The 14,567-nt window shown below is 42.9% G+C and overlaps 1 protein-coding gene across 1 annotated transcript in view; it reads right to left on the bottom strand.

Annotated features, from left to right (window-relative positions):
* CDHR3 (cadherin related family member 3) overlaps window positions 1–14,035 on the bottom strand; it is a 32,237-nt gene extending 18,202 nt beyond the window's left edge. Inside the window, exons 1-6 of the mRNA XM_075026699.1 lie at window positions 13,978–14,035; window positions 12,007–12,209; window positions 7,776–7,944; window positions 5,175–5,260; window positions 3,124–3,218; window positions 2,914–3,018 (exon numbers count right to left, since the gene is read on the bottom strand). Of these exons, the coding sequence (XP_074882800.1) occupies window positions 2,914–3,018; window positions 3,124–3,218; window positions 5,175–5,260; window positions 7,776–7,944; window positions 12,007–12,209; window positions 13,978–14,035 (716 nt within the window). The remainder of the gene's footprint in view (window positions 1–2,913; window positions 3,019–3,123; window positions 3,219–5,174; window positions 5,261–7,775; window positions 7,945–12,006; window positions 12,210–13,977) is intronic.
* Between the last annotated feature and the right edge of the window lie 532 nt (window positions 14,036–14,567).

The raw sequence follows: 14,567 nt of genomic DNA, 5'->3' as shown, positions 1-14,567 counted from the left end.
AGCCCAGCTACAGTCTGGCAGGCAATTGTGCAGGATTGCTTATAATGGTTGCAGTTGCATGTTCACATGGGTACTCAGGTATGCAATTATGGTACTTGAACCACATGCAAAAGCAGGCATGGGCAAGCACACAAAAATTGTGCAAGGAATTTATGAAAGGTGATTTATACTGCTGAAACACACACAAACATCTCCTGCTTCTAGAAATCAAAGAGAGCTGAAGATACTCCAGAGTCCAGAAAAGCAGGAGTATGTTTCAAGACTGAATGGTTTTTGCACATTTTAAACCTTCTATGCCACCACTTAGCTAACTGACTAGTCTATAGTTCCCAGCATAGGAAAACATGAGCCCATTGTTGTCCTCTGAAAACCAACATCATGGGGCACTTAGCAATTGGAGCAGAGAATTGCAGAGACAGAACAGAGGATCTCATGCCTCCAGGTCTCCACTCACAATTTTAAAAATGGTTAAGAAGACACAGTATCTCCAACTGTTTTGTCAGCTCATATGAAAAGCGGAAAGCATACAGGAGAGAAATCACATAGGGTCTTCCCAGTAAAAACACCTAACTTAGAGCCAGAAGTAAACAAGGAGTTTGTGAAGGCTGTGGAATCACTGTATTTATTAAGTTTCTATCTCACTCTTGGCATTGGATCTCTTTCTTCCTTGTTCTCCTGTTGCTTCCAGAGTCACTCAGAAACAAAACAAATAGCAACAGATCTCCTTCACTGCTACCAAAAACGCCACCCTAAAATGCCTTTCTGATTACTGGGGAATATGGGAGGGACAGCTCTAACTGGTTTTGGCTCAAAGTAGGGAAATCCCTATGCCCACAGGGACCACAACTCTGACCTCTCTGTGGACAGCAAACTCACCACCGCTCCACTTTCCCAGCCCTACCAGCTCTCCGGCACCCTGCACGGGCCATTGTCCTGTCCCCACCAGATCTCTGGAAGAAGCGGGATGTTATCGAGCACATCCTCGTAGCACCGAGTACTAGTACATCTGGGGATGAGTTGGGGGCCGCTTCCTACGCAGCTACATCTGGGCTGTGTCCTGTCGTCCATCTGTTTGCCACCTGCCAGTGGCTTTTTACAGGATGGTTCAAGCAGACCTTTTAGACACTGCAATGTAATTGCGAAGGAAGCATATGTTTGTTTTCTTGTCTCCTCCTTTGTTTTCCTGACTCCACAAGTTTTCCATTGATTTTAACAGCCAGAATTTCAAAAGGCTGAATACCAATGTAGTGTTATGAACACCAAAACCAGATGTGCTTGCATATACTATGGGAACAATTAAAAAGACCCTTTGAAACTCTGTTCTTGACAGCTTTGATCGGGAGAAAATAAAGAAGGTTTGCTAACTCGTCAAGTTTCTCCAGCTCCCATCCCAGTACTAATTATTACAGTGTCAGAAAGTACGTAGCCCCAGAATACAGCTCATATTTTAGCAGGAGAGAGGCCATACATGTGCATACTGAGGACAGGTCGTGAAGTGTAACTTAATCTAAAGTTCTTTGCAAACTGAGCTGCTCTTTTTGGTCTGTAGTGTCAATCTAAAAGGGACAAGATTCAAACAAATACCAGGCCTTATTTGTGCCATATGAGAACTGAGTCTTAGACTTCAGGTGCTACGGATGCTCAAGTCACTGCAGCTTTCACTAATTCGAACAACAGTTTGGAGGAAATAATCAGTCTAGAACACAATGATGTGCAACAATTGGCACTGGGAAGAGGATTCCTCCTGCTTGTAGCAGTACAGTAATGTGGAGCAAGCTGTTAACCTTATTGATTATTGCAGACATGAGGTTCAAGTATTAAATAAGTACCAACAACAACAAAAAATCCATGTCTGTTTCTAACATTTCATTCTTCTGTTTCCTCATATTCTCCACCCCTTTACTCAGCAAGGTCCAGATCCTTGGCCGCAGCCTAGGAGCCATGTACTGCTCTGGCTCCACAAAACACCTAGAAGATTGCTCCAAACAAGTGGCTGGAAACCTCTTGGCATGGCCCAGGTGCCACACTGTCTTCTCCTTTGCACAGATGGCAGGAGAGCAGCCATCATAAACGTTCTCAGCACGGACTTTGTAAAGCCTCAGGATCAGGAGACATAAAGAGAGTGTCTTGAGGCCAGTCAGTGTCTCATGCAAGTGACAAAGATAAATCAACAACAGAATCAGATCAACTGTAATAATTGTCAAGCTCCTGCTTCAGAAACAATCGTCCATCATGCTTTCCACTGCAAAACAGCCTGCTGGTGGCACATGTATATTCTTTCCCATTTTTTTCAAATTTTCAACAATATTCCTGATTCCAACTAAAACTCCATTAGTCTTCAAAAGCTATTTCTGACTTGTGTGTTATGACACAATTTCCTGCTTATGAGACAATAAGAGAAGACAATGTTTCAAAGATCACCAGGATTGTTTACAACTGCGTCTGGGAAGAAGAGGAAGACAGATCAAAAGTGAGACCTTTTTACGTCTAGACATCTCTGCATGAATAAACATCATTATGGCGAAATGCACATCTGCATGAGGGGTAAATGCTATATGATTCTATTCACAGAGGGTAAAGTTCATCTCCGTGTCTGAACTTGTCCAAAGGTCTTTGCATAACTTTAACCTCTCTAAATGCTAACAAGTACAACAAGCTTGTTGGGCTGTTCTTAGCATGAAGACAGAGCCTGGAAAACTTGAAACTATGAAGAATATAAATAAGAATAAAGAGGGAAATGAGGGCAAAGCTTTCCAGTAAAAGAACACGAATCATAACAAAATTAAAATACTGGTTTCAGTAGTATTTTGTTGTTATATTTACTTGCCCTTATGTTACACCCTCCAATGGTGCCAAAGCAGTAAAGCTGGGAAAACATCTACATTTTGAGTACAATGGAAGTTTTTCACTCACGTGGTAAAGTAAGGTCTTTCATCATTGATGTTAATTATATTTATATTCACTGTTTTAGTCGAGTTGAGTCCATCTGGATCTGTCACTGTTATATTTAAAAAGTAGCTGTTAAATAAGAAAACAAACCAAGCATCATTCTGTGGCTATGTAGGAAAAGATTTCTCTCCTTACTGTAAGCAAATAAACCACGTGAATAAAATACATTCTCACCAATGTGGATCTTTCTCATAATCAAATTCTTTTGTGGTAAAAATGGCTCCGCTTTCCAAGACCAAGAATGGCACTGGTGCAGGGAGCAGTGAATACTGAAATGAAGAGAGCAAGGAATTAGTCTTCATATCTTTAAACATCCCTCCATTCATTCCTTGCCTTGTAGAACGGGCAAAGTTATAGTACAGCATTTGCCTCAAACTTTGCGTAATGAAACATGCTGACACACAGATGCCGGCACAAGCCCTGATCATCTAAGCCGAAGCAGCTCAAACACGGTCATACGTGCTTTGCGTGCCAGCCAGTGGAGAGTCACAGGCACTGAACTACATTAAAGCCCACACTATTCTCTGCCTCTGTGAACTCCAGGTCTGCAATGAGAATTTAACACAGAGGCCAGGCAGCCACAGGCAAAATGAGCCACAGCGCCATAGGCAAAAATCAGCTTTGTGGCAGCAGCGGAGTACAAGCACAAAGGAGAAGAGAGAGAAGAAGGGGTGAGGCTGGATTTGGGGGACATAAGGGCTGTGGAGGAGGCAAAGAAGTCTGAGGGTCCAGGTGATGGGAGAGGGCAAGGAGGGGAGGGTGGACTTTCATGGAGTCCATGAGGGTGGGAGGCTGAAGGGTGTTCACAACAGCCCAGTGTCAACATGGCTGCTCAGCGGCCGCATGTAGCAGCAGCCGCTTTGTGCATTGCACGACACAAATGGGAACCACACCAGTGCACGGGTGTGGGAGGGGGCAGCTGAGCACCCCACCACTGTACACAGCAGGGAGAAAGGCAGCACCCTGCTCCCTGTGGCCATGAAGTAGCTACCACATACCCACCACGTCCTCCCTGCTATCTTCCACTTGCCAAGCCATCACCAATAAGCCCTCGAGGACATCTCCTTTGCTAGTGCAGGTGCTAATAATACCCATAAACTCTGAAGTATGCAACATCAGAGGGTCGTGCACTACACAAGTAATCTGCAAAATCCACCCAGCAGATCTTCCAGGGGATGCTACTGCTCTAGTGTTACCTTCTGGGAAAAAAACAGGAGGTACAGAGAGCTGAGTGAAACAACTTGCCTCCTGCAATGACAGATTTAATTGAAATTGATTTAAAAAAAAGCAGCTAGGTGATCACAATTCTTTTAACAATCTTTTGCCAGTTGACCTTTCTAAATTCCCCCTCTGGATTATTATTTTACCTGTTGCCCAGCATTTCTATATTCACAGCTTCTTATTATGCCTAAGATTCATCAGGGGTTAGAAGGTGTGTGGAAGTCACTGCCATGGCTTTCAGAAACAAAGCAGAGCTAAACCCCCAGGCCTCTGCTTCCCTCCTCACCAGCTCAGGTGTGGTGGTTTGACGGGGCAAAGCCTGAGGACATACTTCAAGCCAATCGCTCTCTTGAATAATGCTATACATTGAAGTAGCATCTTCAGGTTTGGTTCTTGAATGTGCTGTCTTTAATAAAGCCAAAGCCAATAAAGCAAAGCTACAACACAATTCTTAGGTAAGTTACTTTTCCCCTGTCTGCAAACAAACTTATCACTTTCCAGATTTTTTTGCTGATGCCAAGAGTATTTTCAGATCAGCTAACACATTTTCTTAACTGAAGGTCACAGTTTGCCCTGGGATTGTCAAAAAGCTGAGAATCAGTTGCCTTGTAAGTGATTTCCTCACTGTCTCACTTAAAAGAATTTACATTGTGATACAGAAGGTTAAAAATTTTATTTACTTTTAGTCATTCTCATCTACAAGAAATGTTTTGCAAGCCATTTTTTTTTAAAAGAGGTGACACAATTTCTACTGTACCTCTGCCTTCAATATCCCTTAATTTTGGAGGGCTAAGAACTCAAAATACAATTTGTGTCCAAACACTGAGGCTGGGTTTTCTTAGTTATTATTGAAAATGCTTCTTTTTTCCTGACTAAACCTTTTCCTGTGTTCCTGATAAGAAAGGAGGTTGTCGAAGGAGGTTGTCGAAAGATGCTGGCAATTACCATTTCAGATACAGTGGATTATATCATCTATGGAATTTTTTCTCTTTAATACAACTTACTTTGAGTTCAGCATTTTCAGGATCAGCTGCATCAACTTGGTAAATGCATTCCGGAGGTGTTCCTTCCAAGACATAGATCGTTACAGCTGCATGGATATAAGTGTACTCAATGTTAATTAGGTAAGAATAAAGGACACAGCAGCAAACATACTGATACACTAAAGTTGACCAGACTTATTACTGCCTGCTGCGTCTTCTCACTTCACAAGTGTAATTCCAAAATCATCACAAAGAGCACAAATACTCAAAAGATAAAAAGAAATCAATTGCATATCTGTAAACAGGCAACCATCACTGCGAGTTGCAATACAAATGGTGCCTTCAGGAGAAAGACTGATCTTTACATATAGCTGTATATGTACTTGAGCTGCTCAAAGGCTATGGAGTAAAATGATGCATTTGGGCTACACCTGTGTCTTTCTTTACTATGCAGATGGGGACAACATAGCCCTGTGCTATGTCCCCATCACCATCCCCTCCCTGTCCACCCCCTGTCCCCTGCCAGGAGAGCTCAGAGCCTTTCCTCTTCATTTCTGCTTTTCCTTTACACCTGCGAGGTAAATAAATACTGGATTGACTTAAATTTTTGCCTTATTATGGGTGCTAATGCAGTGCAAGGTGTATTTCTTTCCATGACAGACATTCTCACAGCTGGGCTATCCCATACTAGGCCACTGGCAAGAGTCTTCTCCCTCCTTGGGTAGAGCAATTAACAGAACAACAGATCTTTAGATCACGTTATTTGCTTTATGTCCTTTTGTGTCTGCTGGACCTGCTGTTTCTGGACTATTAATTTCCACTGTGACCCCTGCTGACTGCTGCTTCTCATCAGAGCAGTGGGAATCCCAGAGCAGCGTAATGAGTTGTTCCCAGAGGACAACAATATGAATATAAAGTTTAATGAGAGGGAGATGCTTTTTCATAACCAGCGAATGTGCAATTAGTGTCTAATTGTAGCTGGTACTGTTAACTAAAGCCACACAGTTAGACAGATCAGACATCTGTGCTCACCAATTTATGGCAGCTCTAGCTGAGAGTTAAGCTGATGCACTTATTTGTAACAAGCTCCCACGTAGTGTGTTTCATGCTGTGCCGATCCCCTGAAGTGTCACATTTAATTATTATTAGATTCCAGCAGCACCCATGATATGCAAGACACCAGCTATACTGAGAAGATGACACAGCCTCTTCCCTAGGGGAAGCTAATTTGCTTTACAAACTCAGTATTGTATGGAAGCAGGAACATTAATGTGCTTAGGAGGCATTAGTGAAGCGGGCTGAATTGGAGAGGACCTGGTCTGAACCTGTCCAGGCAGACAAACCCTGCCCTCTGCAGCAGGCAAAGTCAAGACTGCAGCCACGCTGCACTGCTGACCACTCCAAGGGCTGCGAGTCGCAGCCTACATAACACTGCTGCTAGTCCACATCTGGGGGGTTCAGCAGCCAGCTCCAAATACCTGCCACAAATGGATGACAGTTTGATATTTTCAGGTTTTAAAAAATTGAATTTTGAATTATTGAATGCTTTTCCATACAGAAAATTGCTAATTATTTGCTAATTGCTAAATTGCTGTTAGAATATCAAGATTTCAGACAGGCTCTCAGTACCTCATGAAATAATAAGAGCATATTTTTACTCACGACCTGAACTGTTGTGTCTGTGTGTGAACACATAATAAATACATCACTGTCCTCTGTTGCCTCATGGTACAATTTTTCCAGGTCCCTCTCTTTACTAAATGAACAAGATAAGATTGCTCAGAGAGTATGACAATTATTTCCTATCCTTTTTATTGATGGCATTGTCACTCGTTATTAAGTACTGCATGGCATGCAAAGCCTGCACTGACAACAGCTGGGCTCCAGACGCTCCAGCCTCATTCCTGATGCTACTGCACACTCCTCCCTGTTGCACCTTTGCCCGTGGTCTGAAAGTAAACCTTGGTAACACCATCTGCCCCATGCAGGAGGCAGAACTCTTGCCTCTTTCATTTGCAGCACCATAGATCACAATCTGTGAGTTCTCACTCTTCAAACTGATTTTCCACTTAATTTCTCATGTGCAGGTGCAAATACAATATACAGGTGTAAAACATTGGCAGAGCAATGTTTTTATCATTTTCCCTCAGAAATTCTTGCACATACACATTATACACTTATTTAAATTTACCTGGCTTCTCCAGTCCAGTTGTCAACAAACTACTGAAACATGTACTCATACTCAATGGTTATAAACCCACCAAACTTCAAGTTTCTAATACATACCTCTAGTTGGTATTCATCTCATCAAAAAAAGAACATATATCTTTATTGATATAAAAAACTTTTTTTTCTTCTAATTCTTCAGGTGCTTCAAAATGGTTAAATCATTTCTGGTCACACTTCAAGAAAACTAAAAGGGCACTTCCAGAAATGAAGCATACCAAATACTTGTGTAAAATAAAGCACTGAGAAAAACAGTATCCTGTTCCTCCCTTATTTTCCTAAAGGAAAATGCTTAGACCACTTTAGCTACAGGCACTGTATGCAGCTATAGTTTTTTTTTTAATCTGATGTCATCTTTTCAAGTATTGTTCTTTTCGAATACCACCATTATCTTACTTTGAATTGCCATATTTCCTCGAAATACAGGACGTTCATTTTTATCTGTTACTTGGACAGTCAGTATATTAAGGTCAGATCTCCCAGTTGTATCTTCAACAAAAATCTGTAAATCAAAGCTCTTTGGCATAGTTTCATAATCTAGGACAGGGTTTCCAGTAGTAACAACCTGAAAAGAAAAAAATTATTATTAGCACCTCATGCAAGAGATATAAGTTATAGTCTATATGAGTGAATACAAGTAAAGGGACACTTTGCATCAGTAAGCAGTGAGTATTTTAGATCATCTACTTGCTGGCACATTTCTTGGCAGTGACAGAAATGTGACAAAAACAGAGTAGAGACCAAAATGTTGTGGCTTCCTGGAGCAACTCACGGAGCTCTTGTGTGAGGGACAGTTTGAGGAGGAGAATGCCTGGAAGGAGCTGTCCTGCCTCACAGGCAATGCTTTCCCTTCAAGGTCAGGACTACATCTCGCAAGTACTTGTCTGTGCCAAGTCTTCACCTTTCCACACCAAGCTCCAGGAGCAGTCGAGGTGTGACGAGACTGAAAACTGGGAGGAAGCCCTGCAGGACACAAGGGCAGCTTCACTATTTCTGTGAGTCAGGAGCACAAGGAGGAAGACCTTTTACTTGCAATAAAGAGTGTGGGGCCAGGAGACGGTGTAGTCTAGCAGGTACCAGCCCCTTCCTTCTATAAGCTGTGTCTGGGAGAAGACTTGCAGGAAACCACAGGAAGAAGGGAGCTGCAGGAGCACACTGTATGAGAGAGGGACCAGAACTGCTTGGTGAAAATGTTGAACTAATTAAAAAAATAACAGGCCTTAAGTTTGCAAGATTGATAAGGCAAACATTTGCTTTGGGTTTTTTTTTAAAGGCTTCCAGCTCTGCATACTGCCTCTTAACACAGAATATGTACAATCACAAGACTGACATTCCATGAAAAAACACTAAATACATTCATTTCGATTTAGGATGAGTCCAGAGCAACAGTAAGATGCTGGAAGTTGTATGCCTCAATCTTCACTGAAGGTGACACTTAAATTTGCTGTGTAAAAACTAAAAAACTGTGAAGCTTGAACAGAGTAACGGGGTGCTGTGGGACTGGAGAAGGAGAAGAGTCGGGGCTCACAAGTGTGTGTGACAAGGAACTTGTCACTGTATTCACAATACTGCAGAATGGAGGAGCCTGGAGAAGATGCAGGAGGAGAATGATGAAATAAATCCTTGATTTTAGATGAGATGCTGTGGCCGGAGGACAAATACAAAAGTGATGTCAGCACAATTAGAAGACAGAAGCCAAAATAGAGCCAATTAACAAAGACAGTTGGAGGAGAGTGAACAGAAGCACAAATGTTTTATGCCTTCTGGTATGTAAAACAGCTGCTCTCTGGAACCTTGCGGATCTTTTTGTTACAATACTGCAGGAGAAAACAACTGTGTCCTGGACCGTCTCCCTCTCTCCTATATTGTACAAATAGAAGCTTCCCATAAAAGTGATGCTAACTCAGAAAAAACATTCTACAAAAGCTTGTAACACCAGCAGGAAGGTTGCTTTCCAAAATGAATGTTTGCTGGATACAATACAGTAAACAGATGCAATGAACTCAAAATGAGAAACTGCCCAATTCTAAGTAGAAATGATGTGCTCTGGGGACTACCCCTCCAGTTCAGAGCCGAATATTTTCATTGGTGGTGTAGCTACAGCCAGACTGCCTAAATACACATCTTCACCCTCCTTTATAGAGATCCTGCAAATGAAGATGTAAATCTAGATGGTCTCTTTCTAGGTTGCTTTTGAGAACAGCTTGCCACTGGCGTAGGCTGCGAGCCAGAGTTCACCCCTCCTCCAGGTAGGAGCAATGCTTACTGATAAAGGCAGCACTGTACACACTTGAAGCAGCTGCAGATTTTGTGAAAGGGGGGCTAGAGTCACCCCATAGCTGTCTACCCCTTGTTCCACCTGAGAATTTCACTACTCCCTGCTCCCCCCTTCACTCCTGGGATGCAGAGTCGGCATCACTAACAGCATCAAGGTAGTTTCAGGCAGCAGTATGTTTTCATGCATTCAACACATCTTCCATGTGATTCTTCATCCACGGGATTCTTCAAACAAGAGTAAGGCGAGGGGGAATGGACAGGGTGCAGATCTCAGAAACTGACTTTCTCAGAAATCTCAAAACATATCCAGAAATGTGATATTGCCTTGGCTTACTGCAACAGGAGTAAATGTGCTTCATAAATACAGAAGAGCCTGTGCTAACAGGTACTTAGCTAATCTGCAAACCCTGTAATTCATACATGAAATACTGCCTTTTCCTATATCTTAGCAAAGATTTAATGGCAGTAGGTAGAGCTGAGGTATCTCATTTTGGATCACATCACTTTTGCAAAATATTGTACAGATCTGCTACAACAGAGCATAAATAAAAGTAGCAATGCTCATCAAATAAATGAACAAAGAACACTCATGTATTTATCCTTGCCTTATGAGTTGTAATCAGCACTCAACTGCTAGTTTGCAGAATTCGTATGCAGCTTGCTTTATGATTTTCTCATGACTGATATTCACTGGCCCAATCTCTTTGTTCCAGTCCCTCGAGTGAGTTATGAAACCCTGAAAACAGCTACAGTTCAAGCAAGACATACAAAGGCTTACAGGCTGTTCTGGCAATGGGGTCTGGTATGAAATGAATATAAACTGGCACTTTGGAAGAAGCAGTCTCCAGCCTACACCTTTCTTGGCCATTCATTTTCATCCTTGTGTCACTCTCTGCATTGTGCTAAAATAAGAATTTCTCCATCATCCCCACCATGAAAAAAATCAAGAAGAGACTTTTTATCTATTTGCAGGGTTATTTTTCCTCCAGATTAATTTCTCAGTCCCACTCAACAAGCCGCAACATAAAATGTTTCTGCTGCACAGCATAGAGATGGCATGGGACAGGAGCAAGCAGGTATAAAAAAGGGCTATGTTTTGCAGCAGAAGGAATAGCTTTATTTCAAAATGCCCAAAAACAGCCTACAAAGGGAGTCCCACATTATGAATTCTCTGTCAGCCAAACCAGCTTAGGGGATGTATCCATTTCCTTCTGCCTGTTGCAACCCCTCAGCTGACACAGTGCAGCTGTTTGTGCAGCCCCATCCTATGCTTCACAGGTGAAAGGGGGCTTTTTTGAGAGTTTTTTGACCATTTCATTGATCTGACTGGGGAGAGGCTAAAGAACCAGCAGTGCTGGCACAACTGAGCTTTGTACTCTGCTGGGAGGTGGGAGCACGGGAACAGCAGCAGCTCCCCACAGGCAGGTCAAATCAAAGAGCCGCAACCTCCTGGGCTCACAGTCTTTCCCCAAAATTTCTCCCAGAAGCACGAGCAAAGCCCTTGTATCAGTTCTGTGAAAACCTGAACTTCCTTGGAAACACTCAGAAAAATGCATTCAAATTAACTTTTTAAGACTCTACCCAGTGTCTCTCCATAACTTTTAAAGACAGTGTCACTGTTCAGGCTCAGATGTACAAGCGAGTTACAATGGGATGTCAAGTTATCATGCATCTGAATGCTCATTGCCAGTGACAAATGTGAGTTAATACTTGCCAATTTATCCAGCAATGAAAATTAGCCTGAAGTAATAGAAATTGCTTTGCATTTGCCATAGCATAAGAGCACACAATAGGTAGAAATAGATCACAGATGTGTGGAAGTGCGATAACTTCTTACCTCAAGATAACTTCCTCATGTGCCACAGCCTTCGTTCAGAGTTAGGTATGACTTTGATCTGACTCAGCTTGCTTTATTTTGGATGTGACTCAAATTCATTTTAATTTTAGGTGAGAGTGGCCAAACAGAAGCTGCATGTGGTTTAACTAAGCCACTGTAAATTCACAGTGACTTCATATAAATTAAGTTGAAAAACCATGGACAAATCCTCAAAAGAGAAGCAGGTCCTGTATGTCCTTCTTCACTTCCTATTTTCCAAAAATCACATTTTTTCTACCACGGAATAAATGGAATTATTGTGATAGGTGGTTTTTGCCTAGATGCAATTAAAAATTATAATCACTATTGCTATTCATCTGTCATATCTATTACAGCATGTCCAAATACTACCACAGTCTGCATTTGCAACTCTTTTCTGATTAAAAGATGAGACAGTGCGGTGTCAGTGCTCAGTAATCCAAGAAACATCAGCCTACATGACTGAACATTGCTCAGACTAAACACAAAACTCACCCTGTATTCGAGATCTCCTTTTGATTCAATATCAAAAGCCTCTGTAAGTGGATTTGAATTTACTATGGTAGGAAGTATTGCAACACCTTCAGAAGACAATGGAGAAACAGTTACATTAAAGGTATAAACTGAAACACCAGCTGCTGCATTTTCTTCAACAGTGCTTGTTGCAGGTAAGCCCTTAAGCAACTGGGTTCTTCTTCCTGCAAGATGAAAATTAATGTAAAATTACTTCCGGGAATCTTAGGCTAGCAGGAATACAGAGCTTGTGCCAAGAGCTGCCATTAATGAGCACAAAATGGCCTGATTCTCTTTTTGCTTGTGAATCGTGGCATTGCATGGTAATAAAACCAGTGCTAATGGCAAAAGAATCAATCTTTTCTCTAATTCAGTACTATACTGTTGTCATCTAGAGTGGCTGTTGTTAAAGTAGTATTGTTACTGCATCATTTGCCTTCATATATGCCTTTATATAGAAGCAAAGGAGCCGAACATGTTTCTATTATTTCATTTCACCCCCTGTGCAATTGCTGCCTCTGTGCACTAATCACATCAAAAAGCACCTTGAATCACACTGACCTGGATGTTAAAGAAGCAATCTTTTTTGTGAATTACACCATCCGCAGCACCCATTTCCTCCATTTTCCCTGTGCTTATTCTTTCTAGGATAGCTGTGCATACGCCTGGCTCATGAGTAGCGTGAGTTAGCAACGGCTTTGGGGGTTGTGTGCTGTTGTTGTCCTCTGCTTTGAGCACGGAAGAGCAACCTCCAGCCCTTGGAGGAGATGCAGGCCCACAAAAGCACCCTATGGTTCAAAACTGCCTGGAAGCAGCACAGGCTGCTGTGGCATCCAACAGCTTTGCATGAGCTCCTTGCTTCTCAGTCAGACCTCTGGACTCCCCAAACCAAAATCTTTGCTTGCTCCATCATTTAGCTTCTGGTTTTTGTTACTTTAACAAAGGCCTGTTGTGCTTTATCTCATGAAGAAAGTCTAGAAAACACAAATCAGGACAGCTTTTAGGGCATGTCCTGAAACAACATCTTAGTAACCTCAAATCCGTAAACTGACAACGTACCTCAAGATGAGGCTATGGCAGGGCTGACTTGTTTGGGGTGGCTTTGCTGGCTTGTCCAGAACGCTTGCCAAGAAAGCTGGCTGTGTTCAGTCAAACTTCCTACACACTGTGTGCCAAGAGGGAGGCAGACACTGCTCACTCAACTGGCCAGGCTGTTCATACATCAGCAATTACTGTAGCAAAAGCTCCATGAAGTCTTTATTCTTGCTGGGCAGCTGCAAGGTAAAAAGCTGCTACGGGAACTAGTCTGAGGCCATTAGGGCTGTAGCGTGTTTCTGCTTGGATGCTCAGGCTCAGCCTGCAGCTTGAGAACGTAATGCCAAGGGCAAATGTGCTGCTTTGCAGCACCTCTGCAGTGTGGGACAGAGCCATCTCTCTTTGCCCCTTCTCATGTGGCTGGGGAAGGATGGCCCACATCAGCTACCAAAGAGGCACTCTAATTGCCATTCCTCCAACGGCAGCAGGCTTTTTAATCTGGAGGGGGAGAGTTCAGCTCCAATGCTTTCCAGTGGCATAAGAAGAAGCCTTAATGACTTTTTCACTGTCAAAAAATCTTGTTTTCCTATATCCCTAGAAAAAATTTGGAGCATTTTAGGGATAGCTCACATATGGCCTTTGTGTGATAGACTTTGCTCATTTTACCGGCCTCTCAAATAACTGTTCCCCATAGGATCAGAGAAGACTTAGGATCCCAGTGCCTTTGCTACATGAGAAGCAAAACTAATAGCAGTAGAAGAGTCTGCAAGACAAAGCATGGAGTCCCACGGTCTCCCTTCTTCCCGCATCCCAACCCAGGAGGCACTTGTCCTCGCCGTGTTTCCTGGAGCACTTCTTAGAGCAGCATGACTCCATCAGACACCTCCAGCTCTTCCTCCTGCACCCTGCAAGACTCACTGCATTGTGGGGAGGAGAAGGAGGGGGCATGGGGGGTGTTGTTCACGTAACCAGCCATACTAGGCTGTAGTGGGACAGTTTGCCTCTGGGAAGACCTCTTTGGAGCACAGGGCCTCACTGGTAAGAGGCAGAGCTGAGGTACTTCCCCAGAGCTTCTCCACAGCTGCATGGAGGTTCCTATGCTCCCACGCTGCAGATACAGCAGGTCCATGGATCACTGATCCGGCTGGGATTACTCTGGCATTTAGGAAAAAAAAGGCCTTGGAGATGCTCTGCAGGTGGGTGAGGTTCAGGCTGGGATGTGGGAGGCTGTGAGGTGGGAACTGCCTGTAGGAGTTAATCTGAACAGGTCACACTGACACTCCAGTAAGATAAGAGTTCAGCTGAGCTGTTACTGATCTATGTCAGTGGAAGCAGGACCCCGTGAAGGACTGAGGTTTTATCAATGTCCTTACAGTTCCTGGAAAACATCATCAACAAAAGTCGCCCATGCAAATGAGACTGGGCTGAGAGAGGCTTCTGGGGATACATTTCAATACGTGGAGCTGAACTTATGTCCTGGTTTCAGCTGGGATAGAGTTAATTGTCTT

The sequence above is a fragment of the Buteo buteo genome, chromosome 4 (assembly GCF_964188355.1).
Source record: "Buteo buteo chromosome 4, bButBut1.hap1.1, whole genome shotgun sequence".
In the NCBI taxonomy this organism is placed as follows: Eukaryota; Metazoa; Chordata; class Aves; order Accipitriformes; family Accipitridae; genus Buteo; species Buteo buteo.
This window is presented reverse-complemented; position numbering and strand designations above follow the sequence as displayed.